General features: G+C 39.0%; 2 protein-coding genes and 1 pseudogene across 5 annotated transcripts in view; 1 reads left to right on the forward strand and 2 right to left on the reverse strand.

Moving 5' to 3' along the window:
* Positions 1 to 2,870, reverse strand: part of ZSCAN12 (zinc finger and SCAN domain containing 12) — a 25,378-nt gene extending 22,508 nt beyond the window's left edge. The window contains exon 1 of the mRNA XM_045552044.1: positions 2,848 to 2,870. The gene's annotated coding sequence lies outside the window, so the exon portion shown is untranslated. The remainder of the gene's footprint in view (positions 1 to 2,847) is intronic.
* On the reverse strand, positions 2,430 to 22,905 carry ZSCAN23 (zinc finger and SCAN domain containing 23). Of its 3 annotated transcripts, none has more exons than XM_045552047.1 (6): positions 22,880 to 22,905; positions 19,040 to 19,509; positions 18,647 to 18,794; positions 17,670 to 18,296; positions 5,104 to 5,607; positions 2,430 to 3,084 (listed from the first exon to the last, which is right to left on the reverse strand). In XM_045552047.1, exons 2-4 carry the CDS (start codon positions 19,445 to 19,447, stop codon positions 17,683 to 17,685), a joined length of 1,170 nt encoding a protein of 389 aa, XP_045408003.1. In that variant the 5' UTR covers positions 19,448 to 19,509; positions 22,880 to 22,905; the 3' UTR covers positions 2,430 to 3,084; positions 5,104 to 5,607; positions 17,670 to 17,682. The 3 variants fall into 3 exon arrangements, with proteins under 3 accessions (XP_045408003.1, XP_045408005.1, XP_045408004.1); XM_045552049.1 differs by lacking the exon at positions 22,880 to 22,905 and adding an exon at positions 19,705 to 19,717; XM_045552048.1 differs by lacking the exon at positions 22,880 to 22,905 and having other exon boundaries at positions 19,040 to 19,549.
* On the forward strand, positions 20,517 to 20,942 carry LOC123638438 (annotated as a pseudogene). Its single transcript, XR_006735357.1, has one exon. The product of XR_006735357.1 is annotated as a 60S ribosomal protein L30-like (transcript).
* Positions 22,906 to 24,879: the final 1,974 nt, after the last annotated feature.

The following is a 24,879-nucleotide window of genomic DNA, read 5'->3' on the forward strand; positions in this document are numbered from 1 at the left end:
TGCCATGTCTTCTTGATGGGTTGACCTTTTTATCATTACATAATGTCCCTCTCTATCGCCAGTAATTTTTTTTTCACTCAGGGTTGGAAAGAGTGTAGGAAATAGGCTCATGCTGCAACCTCTTGGGAGGAGGTTTGACAATATTTTTCAAAATTTAAATATCATATACTTTTACCCAGAAGCCTTCTAAAAAATTATAGGTAGTATGGCAATGGTTAAAATCATAGACTCTGGAGTCAGACATATCCTGAGGCACAAACATTTCCTCCACCATTTACTGGTGGTATGATAATGGGCAAGTTAATTAACTCTCTCTGCCTCTTGAGCCTTGTCTTTAAAATGGGAATATTAGCAGAACCTACTATACAGTGTTGTTGTAAAGATTCAATAAAATGTTATTAAAACGCACTTAACATAGTTGCTGTCAAATGTTGAGGGTCTAATAAATATTAGCTATTATTATACTTGCATAATTGCAAAATAATATGAACAAGGATGTATATTACATCATTGATTATAATAGAGAAAAGCTGAAAACATCTTTTATGTTCATCATACAGAATCATTTAAATAAATTAGAGTATATCCCAGTGAACATTTATTTATTGAGACAGAGTCTCGCTTTGTTGCCCAGGCAAGAGTAAGTGCTGTGGCGTCAGCCTAGCTCACAGCAACCTCAAACTCCTGGGTTTAAGCAATCCTTCTGCCTGAGCCTTCCAAGTAGCTGGGACTACAGGCATGTGCCACCATGCCTGGCTAATTTTTTTCTATATATATTTTTAGCTGTCCAGACCATTTCTTTCTATTTTTAGTAGAGACAGGGATCTTGCTCTTGCTCAGGCTGGTCTCGAACTCCTGACCTCGAGTGATCCTCCTGCCTCAGTGTCCCAGAGTGCTAGGATTATAGGCGTGAGCCACCATGCCCGGCCCCAAGTGAACATTTATACAGTTATTTAAAAGAAGGAAATAGCTCTATGTCTCATTATGAAAATATGGTCCTGAAATATTAATTTTAAGAGTATGAAATACTACTTGTTTAGTAAAAACTTTTTTAGTGCTTGTTATGTGCCATATATACTGTTCTAAGTTCTTTATTAATATTTACTCACTAATTCTTCATTACAAACCTCTGAGAAACGTATTATTACACTCCTCATTTTAAAAGATGACAAAAATGAAACCAGGTGCCATGGTGCCTGTAGTTCCAGGCACCATGTTATACTTGGGAGGCCAAGGCAGGAGGATTCCCTTGGGCCCAGGAGAGTTCAACCTGGGAAACATGGTGAGACCCAGTCTCTTAAAAAAAAAAAATAGAAGAAGAAGAAAGGAAAAATAAAAAAGAAAATGAGGTACAGAACGGTTAGGTAATTTACTGAAAGTTAAACGACTAGAAGGCAATAGAGCCAGGATTTGAATTTAAGCTCTCTGGGTCAAGGGTCTGGTCACCTAACTATCATACAGTGCTACCCCTTAAAAAGCTTCTAAGGAAGTAAAAAAAAAAAATGTATTTTTTTAATCTAGTTTAAAAGTCATTAAAAACCTTTAAATATATTTGTTCATTTGTGGTCAAAATGGATAATGAACCTGATCATCTTTCTCATGCAGTAGAACTTAAGACCAAAAAATATAATCTTGGCAATTTTCCTGAACGCTTAATGAAATGAAATGTAAAATATGTTTTTTGTCATTTTCCCTTGTTTTTGACTCCAAGACTGCTTTGCTCATTTATATTACTTGCCTGGCCTATAGGCAAAATCTGAGTTTGCTTATTTCCTTCCTCTGAAGACTAGCTTGCTTGGGTATCTCTAGTGTTTTCCTAATGCAAATTAATACACCTCTATTTTAAAGAAAAAGATTCATCTTTCTTTTTGGAATCTTGGCTGGGAGCTATGTGTTACATATCAGAACTTAAGTAGAAATGGAAGGCCCAAGGATTCACTGTGCTGTCACTAAAAAGATGCTGAACAAGTTTTTTTGACTTGACAAATCATCGTCACTGTAGCAACATTTAAAATACATTAACCATCTAATATTCCTATTTGTATTTTATGTACAATTCAAGGTTTCACTAAAAAATATTATTAAACAACAGTGGAAGCTTTTGTGAAAATTGTATTTTGGAACAACTAGTAAAACCTCTGGAAACCTACACTAGTGGTCCACAGGCCACCCTCTGAATCATTACAATAATATATTTTATTTGATCAAGGTGTTAGGGAAAAAGTGAATGTTTGTTATGTTAAATCTGACAGAATTTTGGGGGTACATTTTGAAGGGCCAGTTCTTATCAAAGCCTACTGTGCAGTCTGGTATACAGAAATTCTGCCTTGCCAATTTCAGATGCTAGACACTTAAGAGATTTCAATGTCAGATGAGGTGCTATTGTTCAAAGCCTTTTCCATCCATATTTATCAATTTCCTAAGTTCTCTTCTGAGTGAATTCTCTGGTGTTTAATAAAGAACAAAAGTTAAGAGAAAAATTCTGCTACACTGATTACAATGAAAGGGTTTCTCTCCAATGCGGGTATGATGAAAAAGCTTTGTGTTTTGACTATAAGCTTTACCATACTTGTTAAATTGGTAACATTTCTCTCTGCTGTGAAGAGTCTGGTGCTGGTTAAGGGCTGACCACTGATCAAAGGCTTTGTCGCACTTGTTAGATATAAACGTGGTCTGTCTCCAGTATGGATTCTCTTATGAGGAATGAGTCCAGTGTTTGCACTTAAACCTTTCCCATGTATTCTTCACATTTGTGCGTCTAACTCCAGTGCAAATTCTCTTATTTTCATGAAGCCTGTGCTTGAGTAAAGGCTTTTCCATACTTATTATATTCATAGAATTTCTCACCAGGGTGAATCTTTGATGCTAAGAACAGAATTCTGAGTGAAAGTCATTCCACATTCAGCACTGTGGTATTTTCTGGATATTTTCTTAGTCCTCTCTTATACATTTGGACTTCTACACAATCAAAGTTCTGAGGAATACTGCCTTCAAATCTGACAGAGTTTTCCTGTTGGTTTGTTATTTCTTCAGATTTCTTCTGCTCTGGAAACACTTTCTTCTTCTCCATTTTGATTAAATCATCTGAAAGAAAAGACTGACAATTTTAGCATAATTCACTCATCCACACATACTTTACTCAATCACTTGCTCATTAAATAAACACTTACTGGAACAAAATGCTGGAAGCAAGAGACAGAAGAAAATGTTTCACATTAAACAAATGTGCATTGAGTTTACGACTTAAATTATAGTGTGCTGCCATTTAAAAAATGGAGAGTTGTGTGTGTTTATATGTACATATACATATGTTTATATTTAAACAACAAATAATGAAAGGATAATCCATACAAGTAAAGAGCAAGGAAAGGTTACCTATGGGGAAGAAAGGAAATAGGAAGGAGGGAACAAGAAAAGAACTTCTTTCAAAATATTTTCAAGATATGGGCAACATAGCGAGACACCATCTCTACAAAAAAATTAAAAAATTAGCCAGGCATGGTGGCACATGCTGTAGTCCCAGCTTCTTGGGAGGCTGAGGTGAGAGGACTGCTTGAGCCCAGGAGTTCAAGGTTATAGTAAGCTATGATTGTGCCACTGCATCCGAGGCTGTGTGACAGAACGAAACTCTGTCTCTAAAAAAAAATTTTTTAAACCCTCTAGGGCTACTTAAAAATAATTTGATACCTATACAATGAAATGTTGGTCAGCTATATATATGATTATATTACATGTAACTGACTTGGGCCAGGCACAGTGGCTCATGCTTGTAATTCTAGCAGTCTGGGAGGCTGAGGCAGGAGGATCACTTGATTTCAGGAGTTCGAGACTACCATCAGCAAGAGACACCCCCTCCCACCCCTCCACCCCTGTCTCTACCAAAAAGACAAGAAAAAAAAGCCCAGCCTGGCATTGTGTGTGCCTGTAGTCCCAGGTGCCCGGGAAGTTGAGACAGAAGGATCTCTTAAGAGCCCAAGAGTCAGAGGTTGCAGTGACAATGGCGCCACTGCACTCTACCCAGGGTGGCGAATGAGACTCTGTCTCAACAAAAACAAACAAGGAAAAAAAAAAAAACACCCACATGTAACCAACTTGAAAAGATATCCATAATGTAATATTAAATTTTAAAACAAGTGGTAAATGTACAGTATAATTACATTTTATTTACCACTTGTTGTTGGTAAGTGCTTTTCTAATAAGCATGCACCTACCAATAAATCTTTTATGTTTCCTAAACTCATTTTCTTTAAATGTACATTTTAAAATTTCTCTATTGCATGTAGCCTTTAAATAGTTTTCTATTGGCTTCAAAACAGAAAATTGTTCTGCCTTTGGGATAAGAGGTCTGTGTCAGGGGAGTTGGTAGTATTTAGAACAGAAAAAGTGAACCATGCAATATGAGATAAGAGACTAGCAGGATTTTTCAATAATTTTAATGCAAAGAAGTGAAGAGAGAAAAGAAACATAATCAAGGTTAAAACAATATGCTTAGAGGAACAGATTTAAAGTGGAACAGGCCTTAGAGATCAAATGAAAGGTAGGCAAAGATTTTAGTGATGAGGCTCATTTGGAAAAATACAAAAAGACATTAACATTTCCTAACTTTTTCCCAATGTGATCTCCCCTCCTTAACTTTCTCTTGAACATAGCGCAGCTCCCAAGATTCAGAGCTGAGCTGACCTTTACTGGCTGGAGATGGACCCCAGGAGAGTCCAATGCTGTTGCCAGATACACTATTTGTCCTTGGGGCATTTCCTGTCCCTGTGGGATGGCAGAGACCCTGGGGACAATTTGATACAATTTGGCCTGGGTGATATTTGCTGAGAGCTTAAGATCCCAATATTACTGTGGAACACAGGATGGGAGGGCAGAAAGCAGGATTTCCCTAGTCTCAAGCACAGGGGATAAAAGGATAGAGAGAGGAAAACAAATAGGGCCAATAAGTTAAAAAATAAAACAAAATAAAAACAAAAATAAATAACTCAGGCCAATAAATGTTAGCCATTTTCCTCTGACTATACTAGAGAGTAGATCTCAGCTCTCTTATCTTTCTCTGGAGATAATACCTGCTGTTTGATAATAGACCATTCTTCTTTACCTTACCTTTCCTCCTGGATCATCCAGCTTCCTCCACAAGTTCTTCAGTACAGTGAGAGCCTCCTTCCTATACCTCCAGCTACGCCTGTACCCGGGCTTTGAGTTCTTGAGTAGGATGAGCAGGAACTGTTCCAGTATCAGTAATTCCAAGCAAGGATGCTGTGTATCTCTGGTCTCAGCCACTGACAGCAAAGAACCTGGAGCTGGACTTCTGAGGCCCAAGTGACTAACCACAGCAGAACTGCCTGAAGTTTTGTCTAAAGAACTCCTGGCCAGAATCTCCCTTTCTGTGCAGACTAGATTCTTTTAACTATTTGACATTTCTTTGGTTCTTCAGCAGCCCAGAAGGGCTGGACTGAATCCATTCCTGGGTGAAACAGCTCAGAAGACTGGCTCACTACAGTAGTAGGTGTGCTTTAGGCTGATGCTAAGACATAACACATCCATTGTTAACAGAGATCAACTCCAGACTATAGGTGATCAAGGCAATGATTTGAAGGTAAAGAAACTCTGCAAAAGATAAAGCAAACAAGTGAAAAATGGCATAGAAATTAACTAAAAGATATTTTAGCTACTTCAGGATTAAATAATAATAAGACTCTATTACCTTTTTGATCTAGAAACTTTGGTGAATTATTCAGATAATGAAGAAAAACAACCAGGGCAAAAAGCAATGGAGTTTTGCCAGCTTATATTGCATGTTAGAATTTAGTCAATTAACACTTATAGGAAAACCTCAGAGATATTGCAGGTTTGGTTCCAGACCACTACAATAAAGCAAATATCACACTAAAGTGAATCACATAAACTTTGTGGTTTCCCAGTGAATATAAAAGTTATGTTTACATTATACTGTAGTCTATGCAATAGCATTATGTGTAAAAATGTATATACCTTAATTTAAAAATATTTTCTTGATGAAAAATACTAACAATCACTGGAGCCTTCAGTGAGTCATAATCTTTGTGCTAGTGGAGAGCCTGGCCTTGATGTTGATGGCTGCTGATTGATCAGGGTGGTAGTTGCTGAAGGTTGGGGTGGCTGTGACAATTTCTTAAAAAGAGACAACAATGAAGTTTGCTGCATTGATTGGCTCTTCATTTCATGAAAGATTTCTCTGTAGCATATGAAGGTGTTTGATAGCATTTTACTCATGGTAGAACTTCTTTCAAAATTGGAGTCAAATCTCTCAAACTCTGCTGGTGTTTTATCAAGTAAGTTTGTGTAATATTCTAAATCATCTGTTGTCATTTCAACAATGTTCACATCGTGTTTACCACAGGCAGATTACATCTCAAGAAACTTTTTTTTTTTTTTCTTTTTTTGCTCATCCATAAGAAGCAACTCCTTATTCACTAAAGTCTTATCAGGTGATTGAAGCAATTCAGTTACAACTTCAGGCTCCACTTCTAATTCTAGTTCTCTTGCTATTTCTGCTACTTCTGCAGTTATTTCCTCCATGGAAGTCTCGAACCCTTCAAAATCTTCCATGAGGGCTGGAATCAACTTCTTCCAAACTCCTGGTAATGTTGATACTTTGGTTTCTTCCTATGAATCATGAATGTTCTTAATGGTATCTAGAATGGTGAATCCTTTCCAGAAGGTTTTCAGTTGACTTTGCCCAGAGCCATTAGAGGAATCAAGATTTATGGAAGCTATAGCCTTACTCAATGTATTTCTTAAATAACAAGATTTCAAAGTCAAAATTACTTCTTGATCCATGGGCTGAAGAATAGATGTTGTATTAGAATGCACAAAAACTACATTAATCTCTTTGTACATCTCCATCAGAGCTCTTGGGTGACTAAGTATACTGTCAATGAACAGTAATATTTTGAAAGAAATCTTTTTACCTGAGCAGTAGGTCTCAACAGTGGGCTGAAAATAAATATTCAGTAAACCATGCTTTAAACAGATGTGCTATCATCCAGGCTTTGTTGTTCCATTTCTAGAGAACAGGCAGTGTAGGTTTCACATAATTCTTAAGGCCCCTAAGATTTTCAAAATGGTAACTGAGCATTAGCTTCAACTTAAACTCATCAGCTGCATTAGCTCCTAACAAGAGAATCAGCCTGTCCTTTGAAGCTTTCAAGCCAGGCACTGACTTCTCCTTTCTAGTTATAAAAGTCCTAGATGGCATCTTCTTCCAATATTAGGTTGTTTCATTTACATTGAAAATCTGTTGTTTAGTATAGCCACCTTCATGAATGATCTTAGCTAGAGCTTCTGGATAACTAGCTGCAGCTTCTACATCAGCAATTCCTGCTTCACCTTGCATTTTTATATTTTGGAGATATTTTCCTTAAACCTCATGAACCAACTTCTGCTAGCTTCAAACTTTTGAACAAGGCCCAGTTAGGGCCTTGTTCTGGATTAGGCTTTTTCTTAAGAGAATGTTGTAGCTTGTTTGATCTTCTATCCAGACCACTCAAACTTTCTCCATATCAGCAATAAGGCTGTTTTGCTTTCTTATGATTAATATTTATGTGTTCACTGAAGTAGCACTTTTAATTTCCTTCAAGAACTTTCCCTTTGCATTCACAACTTGGCTAACTGGTGCAAGAGGGTTATCTTTCAGCCTATCTCAGCTTTTGACTTGCTTGCTTTACTAATTTTAATAATTTCTAGCTTTTGATTTAAAATGAGAGACATGAGAGTCTTCCTTTTATTTGAATGCTTAGAGGCCACTGTACAGTTATTAACTGGCCTCATTTCAATATTGCTGTGTCTCAGGGCATAGGGAGGCCCAAGGAAAAGGAGAGAGATGGGGAAACAGCCAGTCAGTGGAGCAGTCAGAACATACACACATCATTTATTAATTTTGTTGTTTTATGTGGGTGTGGTTCATGGTGCCTTGAAACAATTACAATAGTAACATCAAAGATCATTTATCATGGATCACCATAACATGTATAATAATGAAAAAGTTTGAAATATTGCAAGAATTACCAAAATGTGACATAGAGACACCAAGTGAGCATGTTTAAAAAAATTTCACTGATAGACTTACTTGATGAAGAGTTGCCACAAACCTTCAATTAAAATGCATTATCTGTGAAGCACAATAAAAGAAAGGGCAAACCAGAGTTATGTCTGTATAAGTCAACTTCTCTGTGCCAAGAATTGTGCTAGATGTTTTCAAATGTACTTTTTGGTTTTAGAAAATAGTATGCATGTCAGTCAGGGGTCCCACATTTGAGTTAAGGGTCCCAAGTCAAGTAATTAAGACCCCTTTGGTACACAAATCCAGTAGATATCTTTCAGTCCTTTTCTTACCAGATGCCCCTATAGCTCCTGACACTGCTAACCACTCCCAATCTTCTAAGAAACACTACACTCTTCTGGTTGTTTTTCCATGAGTTAGGTTTTATAAAGTACTTAGAACAATGCTTGGCACTCATACAGTCATGCATCATTTAATGATGGGGATAGATTATAAGAAATGTGTCGCCAGGTGATTTTATTGTTGTGCGAACAGAGTATAAGTTACACAAACCTAGATGATACAGCCTACTATACACCTACACTATATGGTATAGTCTATTGCTCCTAGGGTACAAACCTGTATAGTATGTTACTGTACTGAGTACTGTAGACAATTGTAACAGAATGGTAAATATTTGTGTATCTAAACATATCTAAATATAGCAAAGGGGCAGTAAAAATATGGTAAGATAATCTTATGGGACCACCATTGTATATGAAGCAGTCCAGCATTGACCAAAACATTGTTATACAGCACATGACTGTTAAGTGCTTGTTAAATATATATGTTTCTAATGGCTGTTTCTTAAGTTTACTTCATGGCTCTTCTGACTGCCAAGAAATGTCTAATTATCCTAAGTTGAAATCCAGCCTTCTCATCCTACATTCATCCTTGGCAATCTCATCCATTCTATGGCATCAGCCAACACCTGAGAACTCCTAAATCTGATTCTCTCATCCCAATCTTTCTTTGGAGCTCCAGAATCTTATAATCCAATGGCTTATTAGATTGTTCCACTGTCTGTCTTATGAACATCTTCAACTCAACACCATCAAAAATTAATTCATCATTTTCTCCTCATAACTAATTCCTCTTCCAATATTACCCATCTTTTAAAAAATGGTACTGTATTCATCTAATCATCCAACCCCCAAAACTGCCTACTTATCCCTCGCTACAATTATTTTACTTAAAAAACACTCATGTAGCACTTACTATGTGACAGGCAGTGCTCTCAGCACTTTTTCTTCCTCACTTTCATCAGTCTAATTAGTTATGAAGTCTAGTTAAATCTTTAATCTTTAAGATAGCTCCATTCCAGGCTCTGTTCATTTCCATAGCCCTAGACTTGCATTCACCAGAACTTATGGTTTTGGTTCTTTGACAAGTCTCTTGTCTCTCTTTTGTTTTCAGTTTTTCTCCCTTCCAATTCATCACACAGCTTCCAGAATGTTTCTAGAAGGCTAGTAAGATTGTTACTGCCCTGCTTAAATCCAGACAGACAATACTCAGTCTGTAGCATACACCTGCTCGCTTACTGTGCAATGCCACAGTTTACTTGGTGCCTCAAATGGCTTATAAGAGTGCTGGCATTTGATACTGGAGTGGCCAAGAAGGTTGAAGCCCTTAGCCTAGTCTCTTCTGCTTAGTAGTATGAATACAAATTTTCTTTATGTGTCATGACATTAAAAAGATAGAAAAGCACACTGCCCTATAAAGTCTAAATTCCTTAGCCTATTTCAGATATTCTCTACTTTTCCTTTTTGTCTCAGCTCCACCACACCTACCTTCATTTACTTGTAGTTTTCTGAACTCTCTGTCATATACTGTATCTATCCCCCAAGGTCCATTTCCTTTTTGCTATACAGCTCCTAATAGTCTACAAGAGACAGCTCTGCTATGGTCTATGCAAGGAGCTATTTCTAACTCCCTGCCTCCAAAGTTCCTATATATGACGTTTGTTTTCCTCAAGGCAATCAGTCTTCCCTAATACACTATAAAGAATGTCTCTTTTATCTGGTTTATTCTTATTTTACGAACAGCTTGGCACATTGGCATTCAATAAATATTTGCTTGAATGTGCTAACTTCAGAATCGGTTTTCTTACCCATAGGAAGCCATGTGCCACTTCCTGTTGTTGGGCAAAATTGTGAGGAGCATGTACTTTTTAAAAGTACTAAGCCATTACAGTACAGATAGGCAAATCATGACAATTTCTACAGGAGATTTTTATGAAAACTGAAAAACTGTTCGGGTAAAAAGTACAGCTAAAGGAAAACAACTTTTAGCCATTAGGACTCCTCAGCCAACGGACTCCAGGAGGCCTCCCCGCTGGCATGTTTGCGTTCCCGTCTGAGAAGTGGGTTGTCCGCACGGACCACGCTCTGTACAGCGCTTGTGCTCAGTATTCTGCATCTCTGAAACGTCTGGAGACGCAGACACGGAAAAGGAAATCCGGATCCTGAGACAGCTACGTAAAGGCAGGGATCCCGAATCAGGCCTGGCAAAACGGTGCAAGAGCCCCACCTCCAAGTACAGTGATCTCTCCGGAGGTATAGAGTATCTTGCACGGATAGAGGAAGTCAGGAACCCGTCTACACCCACGGGGAAAAATCCAAGAACTCGACACCTGTCCAGAGAAAAGTGACTACTCGCTCCACAATGCAGACCAGATACCGGAAGCACGTCACAATGTTCGATACACTTCCGCCAGTTCCTCTGCCTCCTCTCTAGGAAACTTGGAGGACTCATCTCAGTGGTTAGTTTGTGCCCAACACAGGGCTGACGTTCGCAAGCTCAAAAGCCTTCCCAGAAAGTCTTAGGTAGAAATGGTCCATCGTGTCCCGCAGCCACTCAGTCTGGGCTGACTTCTTTACCCTCCACTGAAGACACCTACCGCTTTCACCGGATCGTGCCTGGCACTATGTTCCCTAGGACCCTGGTCCTCGGAGCTCCCAGATATAAGGATCTTTCCCTGAAGCCTTCAGAGAGATTCATCAATTTATCCCTAACTAACGCCTTCAAACACAACCAGGCCCCTGGGACGAATGATAAGGGGGCGGGAATCTAGGCACAGGCACACTCAGAGCTGCGCCTCCCTCGAGCCCTGGTTATGTCTCTCTGAAGATGGAAGGCTTTCAAAGCAAAAAGAGGTCCCCTGGGTCTGATATTATATCTGTAGGATACAAATTGTTCGGTTCCCTTTACTCTGCCCTGGCAGCGCTGCCACAAGGGTCAGAAGCAATAATCAACACCCACCTGAGGAAAGCGGCAATAAGAGCGGCATATGTTGGCTTGCTCTTCATTGTTTTAAATGTTTAAATAAATTAGGTCCCTCTGAATAACTTAATCACTAGCAAGTTTTGGGCTTATAGATCCCTGACTACAAACCCTTCTATACTGAACTAGCAGAAAGCAGTGGTGGTGATGGGAGGCCACCACTACCCTCATCCCCAACCCCTTAGTCAATGATCTTGAAGCAACTGCTGAATGTGACAGCAGGGTCACCTGTAGCAGTTTGTCTTTGGCACCATGCAATGGTAAGAGAGTTTGGGCTCCACAGCCAACAAATTATGTGGATTAAATGTAATAATTTATGAAACTATTTGGCATAATGTCTGGCCCTCCATTCATCCTAGCTACCTGCTTAAAATGGCTCACCCTCTGCCCTAAATCTGCAAGCTTCTGATCCAGTGCCCTATCTTCCCATTTTCCTCTACAATATAAGGTCTAATACCCTACTCCATCGGTCCCAATACCACCCCGGTGCTTCCATCTTATTTGGTAAACCATTCACTAAATAGGTTCATCTTAGGTAACTAGCTATGTTAACAGTGGGTTTAATTTGGAGGCAGTGGGCGGGAGGGAAGGGATGATTCTTTGTTTTTGTAGACATACTGTCCCACCCTTTCTAACCTAATCCAATAGATCTGTTATTGGGTATTTACCCTGGTCTAGGTGGCTACTCCTAAGTTTCCAACAGCCTTAGCTTTCATGAGAGAACATTGTATTCTTTTTCATTTTCTGGCTTATCTTCTATCTCCTCAGTATTTTTAAAATACTGCCTATTGCAAAAGTCATTAGTAGGGGGACCATACCTCCTGGTTTATGCCTGTTGCCTAAGTGTAATTATTAACAGCACTCCCTTTCATTTTCAAAAATGTCCCAGATGGGACAATAAATTATATAGTTACCTTATGTCTAAGAAATACTGATATGCTAGTTAAATTAAATTCAAATTCCCAGGCCCTGCCTCAGAAACTGATTCAGTAAGTCTGGAGTGGGACCCAGAAAACTGCCCTTCAAACTAGCTATGTTAACAGTGAACTTAAGTTTTTAAATTAAATAACCCAGGTGATTCTAATGCAGGTATCCATCAAGAAAAAGTGCTTTCATCACTGCACAGTTGGCAGCTGGTGGGCTCAAAGATATCTAAAAATCACAGTGATTTACAGACTATGCTCCTCTCCCTATTCTCCTTTTTAAGGAAAGTATTAAAGAGGATGAGGAGTCAAGGGCAGTGAGACTATTTGTACTGCTTAAGACAGCAGTACCTAAAAACGTGGACCCATTGAGAGATGAAGAGATTTCTAATAATTTCTAATTATTATGAAGATGAAGCATGTTTCTTGGGACATTCTGTATCTGCACCTAGATTTTTATTTTCCCTTCTTTTTGGTCACCATTTCTTGGCCCAATCCAAAGTTTTAGCATCTAATTTTGCCTTCTGAGTATTTATGTTCTCAAATTTTGTTTTTCTTTTTTCTCTTTCCATCGAATTTTTGTTGTTGCTATTGCTTGCAAATGCCCAAAATGGGTCTCAGGGCTCCAAGTCTAAGTGTCTATAAAACTACATGTAATCCACAACAGTCTTTGTTCACAGTTGGTTTTGTTTTTAAAATTTTCAATGTGATTAAAAAATAGAAAAATCACTACAAGTGCTTGAGTGCCTTGGGCTTCACTTTCCTCATGTATGTATGAAATGGGTTAAACTCCAGAAAAATCTCCTTTTAAAGCTAATATTCTCCTACCAAACAAAGACTAAAGTCATTCCAAAAGGGTTCAAGGCCCTCTCAATCTGGTTTCCACCTACCATCTCCCACTCCTGTACCTCCTTGAAGTAACTTGGTAATTCAGACAAACTGGAAAACTCCTGGTTTTTGAACATACCTTGGATGGGCTTTGCCTCACCTTGTTCCCTCTGGCTAGAACACTTTTTTCTACACTCCATCTCCCTCTACAGAGAATCTTCTTTACTCTCAATTACTAGCTCAACATTTAGCCAATGACAAAGGTATACTGGTATATATTTTATATTTCAAAATTCCTCCACAGAAAATATTTCATATTTTATAATAACTTTGACTTTAGATAGACCTTTATTTTAAAATCTCCTTGGAGATAATTTTTGTCTTTTGGAAAAAATATAAAACAATCTTCCACTATAAATTATAATTATGTTTTTTAAAGGAAACATATCATCAGATATAGAAAATAGGAGTTATTTCCAAATACAAAATATAGACAGAGACTTGATACTCCTAGAATCCTGATTTAATCAAAATTATAGTGAAACAGAGTCTTCAGGGCTATATCTACAGCTCTAGGTAGATTTGGTTGCAAGAGTCTCAGCCATTCCTGATGTAGTATCCACTGTCCTGAACAGTGCTCAAAGGAGTGCTGGGCTATCCTCAAGAACCAATACGGTTATTTAATTGGATTTGAATTGAAATTTCTTACACCTTGCTCAGCTGTAGAACTGTGACCACTTTTGCTCTTTCAGACTAGAATTTTTAAGAGGATAGGAAGAGGTGGATACTGATCCAGGGAACCTGAAAGGAGTACAAGGAGAGAGCAACTTCATGGGTTGAATAAAACGAACCAGGATAGAAAAAAAGAGGAGAGAATGAGGGAAATTTAAAAATGTGAAAGGGAGACAACTAAGAACTTCTAGCCAGGAAAGACTGAAAGTTATAGAAGCAGCCAAGGTTTACATGCCATTATCTATTAGTTAAGTCAAATATTATTTCTCAATTAATGAGGAAATGTACATCCTAGATAAGAGAATTAGCACAGTATCAGAAAACAAAGGAAGTTAGTTTGGTAAACTGTCAAGTCATTTTAATCATGTTAAGCATCATTGCATTCTAAGTAGTACATCTGTCTCTACAGCATATATAATAACTTCTGTTTCTTAGTATTTTTACCAGTTGTTCAGAAAAATGAGAATTTTTGAGGAGCTATAAAAAAACAAGCACAAAACAAACCAAACAGCCAATGTTCAGTTTCAGGTGTAAAAATCACTCCATTAGAAATACATCCTTTAAATGCCTGATCTGTTCATATTTTAAATCTTTTAAGTCCTGATGTAATGGAATTATCCAAACATGTTGTTTCAACATATGAAGAGGCATTTAAGATACTTATGAACTCAGAATATTATAGTATATGATTGCATCATTTTATGCAATATATATTTACTTGGAAAGTTAATTTTACTTCAAAGTTAATTCTGTGTTTTCCTTAACATCACTCTAAAATCCATATGTATTTCTCTTGGAAATAATTTAACTTCAAGACACAATAAAAAATACTCTTGAGGAAATTTAAGATTACACACAATTAGCCACAAGTAGTTATACAAACAGTTCAATATGTTAGCTCTAGGGATATATGATATAAACTAATACACTACCCTAAAAAACACTACTTATCACTTCTCCATTTGTCTGTAGAAGAATCATGTGCAATTCTGGTTGCCCACACCTTGTTTCCTAACTCATGTGAAAGCTGTTAGCTTTTAAATGAAAAGAACTTGACTTCAACTAAACTGGGGAGAAGAATGAAACAGAATGTATAACATTAAAATAGTGATTTTTCATCTATAGGAGTTTGTTAAATAAATGGAGCACCAACAAATGAAATACTATTCACCTGTATAAAGAATAAGGAAGTTCTTTCTGTTATGATGTGGCAATTTCAAAAGATTATATCCTTTCATGAAAACAAGATGTAGAGACTATAAATAATACACCATCTTTCTGTGTAATGGAGGAAATGAGATTATATAGTGATTCTTTCTTTCTTTCTTTTCTTTTCTTTTTTTTTTAGAGACAGGGTCTCACTCTGTCCCCAAGGCTGAAGTGCAGTGGTGTGATCATAGCTCCTCACTGTAACCTCAAATTCCTGGGCTTACTTGATCCTCCACTCCAGCCTCCCAAAGTGCTGGGATTACAAGCATGGGCCAGGGCACCTGGGGTATATTTTCTTACATTTTCATAAAGAAACACTGAAAGACACATAAGAAACTAGTACAATGGCTACCTATAAGGGGAAAGAAGGGAACCTTTATATATTGTTTTGATTTTTGAACTATGTAAAGAATGATCTTTTTAAAAAAGCTCTACTAAGTAAACTAAATTTTAAAAGTTAAAAATAAACGATCACTACAAAAATAAATGCTTCCAATGAAGAATAAGTGAGGAGAGTCTTTCCTGGACGCCACTATAAATTAAATAGAAGAGTTGTGCATTTATTGAAACATATATAGTAAACCCTCAATGACTTATAAATTCTTTAGGTTCCATATACTTGTAATTTCTATTTGGTGATATATTCTTCCAACAGCTTAGTAGAAAGAGCATTGCACTAGGAATTAGGGGACAGCATTCTATTAATACTTACAGCTCTGCTATTAAATGGCTGTATGATCTTGGTTACTTCCCAGAAACTCCTTTGCCCTATCTAGCAAATAAGGGCAGCCAGAAGTGATATATCTAAGGGCCCTTACAGTGATTCTATTATTCTTAAGTTACCCTCTGTGTACTGAGTCTTCCAAACCAGATTGTTATCACTGTATGTTTTCCATTTCTTTGCCTCCTGGGCCCAATATAAAGCTGTGTGAAGAGTTAATCAGTATTAAGGGAAAGAAATTTTTGTATGTATGGCATTGGTATTAATAGTAATCAATAGTGAATGCCAAGAAGTGTGGAGGTTCACAATCAACACAAAAGACTGATCATATTCTTCTCTTTACTCTTGTATATGTTTGAAATTTTCTACACAAAAAATTAAAGAAAGAAGAAAAAAGGTAAAAACTGACAATGGTCATTCTATGTTATGGGAAAAATATAAAGAGCCCTATATTTTCAAAACAAAGATCTGAAGTGAGATATCAGATTTTTAGCTAAGTTTCTTGGCCTCTGCACAAATTTAAAATCATGAGCATTATTTGTTATAACTAGCCACTGAGCTTCTAATATCATATGGCTGTTTCAATTCCTTGGTTCCTGACTGAAGGTTAAATTACTAAAAATCTATAGGGAGAAGGTTTTTGTTCATTTATATGGGAGGATTCATTTGCCCCCTTTTATAAGTTAAAAAGCAAATTATCATATCTTATGTGAATGGAAAGAAGTCAGGTGGTTTACATTATAAATTTTATAATTATTTTTAAATTAATTTTTACATATTCAGTGAACTGCCTTTGACATTATTTTGTACTCAAGCTGCATATAACTTTTTTTTTTTTAAAGACCGGGTCTCACTATGTGGCCCAGTCTGGTCTTGAACTCCGAGCCTCAAGAGATCCTCTGCCATCTCGTCCTCCCAAAGTGCTGGGATTATATAGGCATGAGCCATTATGCCCAGCTTATTTTTTGAGGGGGGCGGACAGAGTCTCATTCTCTTGCCTGGGCTAGAGTGCCATGGTGTTAGCCTAGCTCACAGCAACCTCAAACTCCTGGGCTCAAGCCATCCTCCTGCCTCAGCCTCCTGGGTAGCTGGGACTACAGGCATGCGCCACCATGCCCGGCTAATTTTTTCTATTTTTAGTTGTTTGGCTAATTTCTTTCTATTTTTAGTAGAGACAGGGTCTTGATCTTGCTCAGGCTGGTCTTGAACTACTGAGCTGAAGCAATCCTCACGCCTTGGCCTCCCAGAGTGCTAGGATTACAGGCAGGAGCCACCGCACCTGGCCTGCCCAGCTTATTTTTAAACGTTTTAAAAAAGTTTGTAAAAACTGGAATGAAAAAGTTTTCCTGAAGTACTCTAGAAAACTTTTTGCACTGGCATATGTACAGCATATAAAAGGAAGTCAACACAAGAAGCCGTATTCAGTATTGCAAAGCTGTGGATGTCACTGACCACAGAGAATTTGACAGATGTATTTAAGATATAATGCTTCTCTCAGTATATAAATAAGGGCATTTCCTGGCTTTCCCTGGAACTTTCTTGAGAGCTTGTTTGGAGGTTCTAGCAGGGGAGCGCAGCTACTCGTATACCCTTGACCGAAGAACGGTCCTCCTCTATCGGGGAAGGTCGTCCTCTTCGACTGAGCGCGCAGCTTCGGGAGGGACGCACATGGAGCGGTGAGGGAGGAAGGGGACACCCGCCTAGCCAGCCAGATCAGCCGAATCAACCCTGGCGATCAATGGGGTGACAGATGTCGCAGCCAGATCGCCCTCACATCCCCCTGGAACTTTCTATGCTAAAGGATTAAACTGTTATTGTTTTCTCAGGAACAAAGTAAGAAACAATATCTTTGCTACCTTGCTTAGTAGTCTGATGTCAGGAAATTTTGCCCTACCTGTTCCAAGGTGTTAGCTCAATTCAGCCACAGGGTGGACTTTCCGATGCTGGATGAGGTTGCAATGGTAAACGAAGTTCTTGCCACATTCTTCACATTCATAAGGTCTCTCTCCAGTGTGAATTTTGTGATGTTTAATGAGGACGGAACGTCGACTAAAACTCTTATTGCACTGATTACACTGATAAGGTTTTTCCCCAGTGTGGATTCTGAGGTGATGGAAAAGCCCAGCGTTCTGGCTAAAGGCTTTGCCACAAACGCTGCACTGGTAGCGCTTCTCCCCAGTGTGGAGTCTCTGGTGCTGGAATAAGCCTGACCGCTGGCTGAAGGCTCTCCCACACTCATCACATTCATAGGGCTTCTCACCCGTGTGCGTTCTCTGGTGCTCGATAAGGATAGAATTCTGGGTGAAGCTTTTTCCACATTCGCCACAGATATAGGGTCTGTCTGCTGAAGCGCTTCCCCGTTGCCTTTCCAATCTGCCCTCACAGTCACAGGTGTCTCCACAATCAGGCATCTGAGTAATATCACCATTCAGTTTTCCAGAAACTTGTACAAGAGATTTTATTTCCTTAGAAATCTCCCTTTTGGGGACTAACTCCACATTCCAAGTCCTAGCCTCACCATCTGAAATGATAAATGAAAGGTAACATGAAATATGAAAGATAATATTCATAACAACAGAAAAAAGTGGCCATGAGAGTGGGTGGAAGGGGACAAGCAGTCACTTTTTCTGTTTATTTTCCCACTCTAAAACTATACCCAGACTCAGAGAGAAGATGCCCTGTATCATAACTGCTTGTTTAATTGTTTGCCTCTCCCACCAGACTATAAACTACGTGAGATAAGGGACCATGTCTGCCTTGTTCATCACTGTATCCCTAGTACCTGGCATATAACAGACACTAAGAAAATGTGTTTAACTGATAAACATTCAGGGAATGAGGTAGGCTCCCTGAGGAAATTCTAATCCTCACCAATCTCCTGAACCGGGCACACCTCTTGCAAATTACATGGAAGCTGCTCTTCCAAGGTTTGGAACTGGCCACTTGAAGACTCCTGCGCTGCTCCTAGAGTTGCTTTTTCCTTTAGGAACTCTTCTTGCTCATGAGCATTGGTCAGGCCCTGGTAGAACAAGGACAGTTGGGAACCAAATATCAGAGAGGAAATTGCAAGGAGGCCTTCTCAGGGCCACTGGATAGAAAAAGAAGGACCAAGAAGTCGGCAAAGAAAAAACAGAGGCAGAGAGATTAAAAGCCTACAACAGATCAAATCTGGCATAAAAAATCTTCCTCCTCCTCCTCTTCCTCTTATTGCACTGAAACCCCATTCTTGTTCCTATAGAAACCCCTATTCTTCCATCTTCCCACCTGTTCTCCTGGCTCATCCAGCTCTCGCTCCAAATCCTCCAGCACAGTCACTGCCTCCTCTCCACTCACAGGGCGGTGCTCTCTCACCCAGGCCTGGAGCTCCTCAGGCAAGATGGTCAGGAACTGCTCTAGCACCAGGAGCTCCAGGATCTGCTCCTTGCTGTGCATCTCTGGTCTCAGCCACTGATGGCAGAGCTCTCGGAGTCTTCGAAGAGCCTCCCGGGGCCCAGGCGTCTCTTGATAACAGAACTGCCTGAAGCGCCTACGAAAGATCTCTGTGGTATAAGAGTTATTTCTTGACAGGCCTGATTCTGGCCCACATGAATGGCCCTCTTCTTCTTCCTTTACCTTCACTGTCAGAGGTCCCTCCTGCATCTCTGCAGTCTGAAGGGCCAAGGTTGTGGCCATTTAGAAAAAGAATCTATTCTTGATAATTCCTCCTTGATCTTTTCTTCTGGAAACCCTGAGATCTAAAAAATAATTTGCAGGGAAAAAATATATAAAAATGTGGAAAACCTCATGACAGCAGAGACTGGGAGTATTTATACTAAAATCAGTCACTCTCTCTCATGAAGAATAGTGAATGCTTGTTAATGATGAGGACTATCCAAATACTGATGTAGGTAATATGGGAAGGAAAACAGAAATGAAACAAAAAAACTTACAGTTTATTGAAGGAAGGGACCATTTTTATCATCCTGAATGAAATAGCTCAAATCAGCTTGAGTATACTGGGTCTCCACTTGACTGGCAAGATACTAGACTTATAGTAAGTTTTTAGTTCAGTGAAGGTAAACAAGCACTTTGGGCCCAAGTGGTCACAAATGACACTATGAATCAAGGAGAAAAGGGAAACAAAATGGAAGATGGAAGGAAAGTAAAGAATATAAAAAGACAGAATGAGAAACTTAACAAATGCACTTGGGAGGAAAGGCAGAGTCCCTCCAGTTAGGTGATGTGTGGAGTAAAGAGATCTACGTTTGAAGTGTAGAAGGTCTAGGATTAAGACATGATCCTCCAGGTACTCCCTCCAAAGTCTTGGGCTTCATGTTTGGAGCCTTACCCTCCTAAATCTATAAAATCGGAACCCTAAAGCCAACGCTGCCTATTTTTCTGGGTTGATATAAAGATAAAATAAGATCATGGATAAAGAGCACAAAGAAACTGGCAGATTAGTAAACTCTAAGTATTATAAATTACCATGGTTGTTATTTTTCTTATAAATGTTCTTGAAAGATTAAATGAATATCCTAGTGATCTAAGCACTAAGGCAAAAGAATCAGAAAACAGTTGACTGCAGTAGTCTTGGCTCAAAGACATTAAAATGAAAGAAATATTAGTTCTAATACTGTAAAACAGGATAGAATTTGAGCTTTTTCTTGCTCTTTAATTTCTTAGAAACTCTCTTTGAAGCATCTTGAAAGTACAGAGTACCTTCCTTTCTCGCTCCCCAGCCATCTTGGCGGCTAGTCTTGGTTGGGGGCTGTCCCGCACCTAAGACAAGAAGATGGTGGCCGCAAAGAAGACGAAAAAGTCGTTGGAGTTTATCAACTCAAGGCTCCAACTTGTTATGAAAAGTAGAAAGTATGTGCTGGGGTACAAGCAGACTGTCAAGATGATCAGATAAGGCAAAGCGAAATTGGTCATCCTCGCCAACAATTGCCCAGCTTTGAGGAAATCTGAAATAGAGTACTATGCCATGTTAGCCAAAACTGGTGTCCATCACTACAGTGGCAATAATATTGAATTGGGCACAGCATGTGGAAAATACTACAGAGTATGCACACTGGCTATCATTGACCCAGGTGACTCTGATATCATTAGAAGCATGCCAGAACAGACTGGTGAAAAGTAAACTGTGCAAATTTTTTTTTAAATAAAACTTGACAGTACCTATGATATATATATATAAAAAAAGAAAGTACAGAGTAGACAATTTTATGTAAAATAAAATTACTGCTGAGACAAATGTCTATGACCACTTAAAGTTTATGAACAGTCTTAACTAGGATAGCAATTAATGAAGGGAATTTTCTGAAAGAAAAATAATTATGTGACCTAGTGATTTCTAACTACCACTTCGGGGCAGAGGCTTTCAAACTTTTTTGACCAGGACCCTCAGTAAGAAATATTTTATATTATAACCCAGAACACACATACACATGTATATGAATGTATATTTGTGCATGTATAAGATACACACACAAATAATTGAAATAATTTCATAAAACACCCAGATCCTTGTACCAGCACATCTTAGCTCTTCTTTGAAGATTGCTTCCCAATTTTTTCACAGTCCTGCCCTCCTGGTCACAAATGTAGTTACTAATCTGCCATTCAGCATCACAACCTTAATGTTTATGCCAGCTATATTATTAGCATAATAATCTCCTCTACCTTAAAAAAATACATCTGCATTTTAAAGTTGTTTTCTCCTAGAGCCTAAGCAAGCTTAACACCCCAAATCTACCATTGTCCTCGTGGAGAAGTGCTCTTTACCAGGGATATGCATGTCAGAGAAGACTAAGCAACACACAATACAAATGCACCTTTATCATAATATACCCCCCTACACTTACCTCTCCTGTTAACCATCTATGGCTCTCCACTTACTGAATAAATTTCCAAACTCTCAAGCCTGGCTTAGGAACAGTCAGACCTCTAGTTTCCACTGGCTTCACTATTGCTTTCCTCTATTCCACATGCAAAAACTGTCAGGTCTAGTCAGGCTTTTCTTCTCACTATTCTTTAATCATGCTTCTCGCATCCTTGTGTCATGTCCTTGCTCTTGCCTTCTGCCTTTACTCAAAACCTACCCAATCTCTGTAGCTTGATCAAATTTCACATCCTTTCTGAAGTCCTCTTCATCTGTTTCAGCTTGCCCTCTTCCTCCTGCCAGCTCTTATGTCACATGCTATATGAGCCTTACCTTTTACCCTCACTTACAATCTTATACTGTTACTTTTCTTTACAACTATTTTTTTTTTGAAATCCCAAAAGTACAGAGGAATATAGAATTCCTTCACCAAGTTCTACTCCCAGAATAGTGTATTGAAGATTGGAATGTATCCCTTCATTTTCCTTGCATTTGCAATCATACACATACATACACACAAATACACAGAGATGATAAAAAGCCCATATTTTTTCTATTTATCTGAAATAAGTAGAAGGTAGTATGAGGTGGCAGACAACCCAGACAAGGAAATCTAACTGTGAATTCTGACTTACTAACAAAGTGATCTTGGGCAAGTGACTTGATTGATTTTTCCAAGCTTCAAGCTCATGTATGAAATGAAGACAACTACCTTGCAGCCACACCTAATCCTAGCACTCTGGGAGGCCAAGGCAGGAGGATCGCTTGAGCTCAGGAGTTTGAGACCAGCCTGAGCAACAGCAAGACTCCATCTCTACTAAAAATAGAAAATTAGCCTGGTGTCATGGTGTGCGCCTGTAGTCCCAGCTACTCAGGAGGCTGAGGCAGGAGGATCACTTGAGCCCAGGAGTTTGAGGTTGCTGTGAGCTAGGCTGACACCACGGCACTCTAGCCTGGGCAACAGAGCAAGACTCTATCTCAAAACAAAACAAAACAAAACAAAAGCAAACAAAAGAACTACTTTGCAAAGTTGTTGCGAATATTAAATGAGATAATGCATACATAGTGGTTTTGCACAAAGCCTGGCACATAAACATGCACATTAACCTTTTAATGAGATAATGTATAATTTTGGTATAATGGTGGCTTAATCAATAGTTGCTACCTTCTCTTATAGAGCCAGGACTGTAATCTTTTCTATTGCCCAAAGAACAATATGGGTAGGCGAGTGGGGAAATACATACACATAAACAAATAGAATGGCTATTTCATCAGGTTTGCAGACACACTGACAGATGTACATGTCTTCAGGTACATACTCCTCTTCAATCTTAAATCCTACTGGAAGCCCAGGACTACTGAGGTCCAAAAGAAAGACTGGATTCAAATGAGAAAAGTAACTTCCTGGGTTGCGGCTGTAAAGCTAACACAGAAACAGAGTGGAGTCAGCATAGCAAAGGTCTTAAGAAAATGGGCTTTGGGGCCAAACTGCCTGGATTTGAATTCTGACTACACCCTTTATCAGCTGTATGACCTTACTTCTTGGATGTTAAAAAAGGGAAGGTATAGTCTACATAATAACAGTGCCTACTTCATAGAGTTATGAGAAGTAAATACTTGGAAAGTGCTTAGAACAGTGCCTGGCTGGCATATAGTACGTGCTATTTAAATATTCATGCAAAAAAAAATCAACAGCAAAAGCCTTTAAACTATGTGAATAAGACTAAATATGAATCAGACTAAGATGCTGTGGCATATTTTAAAACTATCCCTGCTCACTGTTTCAAATAAGTCCACAGTAGAGAATAAGACATTGGAAAATACAAACATTCCTGTATATCGCATCTATTCCGATGAGATGCGGATAAGGAAGAATTCAGAGGGCCACAAGTATTAGGGCAGAGAGGTTGAAGAGCTCAGAGGTAGACATGCGGCCGGGGAAAAGGGTAGGGAGCAAGGACGCGGACTTTTAGTCAAAAAGGCCCTTCCAGGCTCCGGAGCAGCCTCCTCTGCCCCTCACCTGCCCGGCCAAGATCTGGCCAAGAAGCCCTCGCGGCCAACTCCCCACAGCCAGTCGCAGCGCACAGACCGGCCTTTCCGAAGGCCCTCAGCAGTAGCCCGAATCCGAAGCTCACCGAGGCATCAGTGAGAGAAGATGCCACGTAGCCCAGATCACACCACCTCTGTATCACTGGCAACCGCAGCCCAGAGAATGATAGAGTACAAAGACCGGAAGTGCGTCATAATGGCAAGCTCACTGCGGCGCTGCGCTTCAGGCTGCCTTCCTTCTAGGAAGCCCGGAGGTTTCCACACCTCTGTGGTCGCCACGTTGACTCCCTTCTCCAGATGTAGTGAGGTGCTAGGCGGCACAGTCTCTTCCAGGGGGCAATACAATAATAGCTAACATAGTGCTTTACACATATTAATTCATTTTCTCTGCATAGCAACCCGGTAAGTTAGATACAGTTATCTCCATTTAACAGACGGGGAAATTAAGGCACATTCCTTCTACATTTATTAGTTGTCATTCCCTACAGGGAAAACTTTTCCTTTGCTCTCTCTTATTTTATCATGATAAACTCATGTGTTCTTTTAAAATTCAAGGTTATAAACAATTACTGTCAGTATTATTTTGATGGTCAAATTATTTCAAATTTGGCCAGTTGGAGCCCTTTCAAACTGGCTTTTATATCCTTCGGTAAGTCCCCAACAGTTTTTGTGCACTTTACTTTCTCACAGAAGATATTCCAGGTTCATTTAATACTTTGCTACCCTAGACCTGAAATCACCATTGCTCCATGAAGCAAATCTAGAGGAAATGGATATATTTATGGAAATACACAACTTCCCAAGCTTGAATCTGGAAGAAATATCCTGAACAGACCAATAATAAGTAGCAAGATTGAATCAGTAATAAAAAAAATCTGCCCCTCACCCAAAAAATAGCCCAGGACCAAATGGATTCACAGCCAAATTCTGCCAGACCTTCAAAGAAGCACTGGTACCTACCCTACTGAAACTATTCCATAACACTGAGAAGGAGAGAATCCTCCACAACTCATTCCACGAAGCCAGTATCACCCTTATACCAAAGACAGAAAAGAACACAACAAAAAAGGAAAACTACAGACCAATATTCCTCATCAAAATAGATGCAAAAATCCTTTAAAAAAATACTAGCAAACTGAATCTGATAGCACATCAAAAAAATAATTCACCATGATCAAGTGGGTTTTATCTCAGA

Source organism: Lemur catta, chromosome 5 (genome assembly GCF_020740605.2).
Source record: "Lemur catta isolate mLemCat1 chromosome 5, mLemCat1.pri, whole genome shotgun sequence".
Lineage (NCBI taxonomy): Eukaryota > Metazoa > Chordata > Mammalia > Primates > Lemuridae > Lemur > Lemur catta.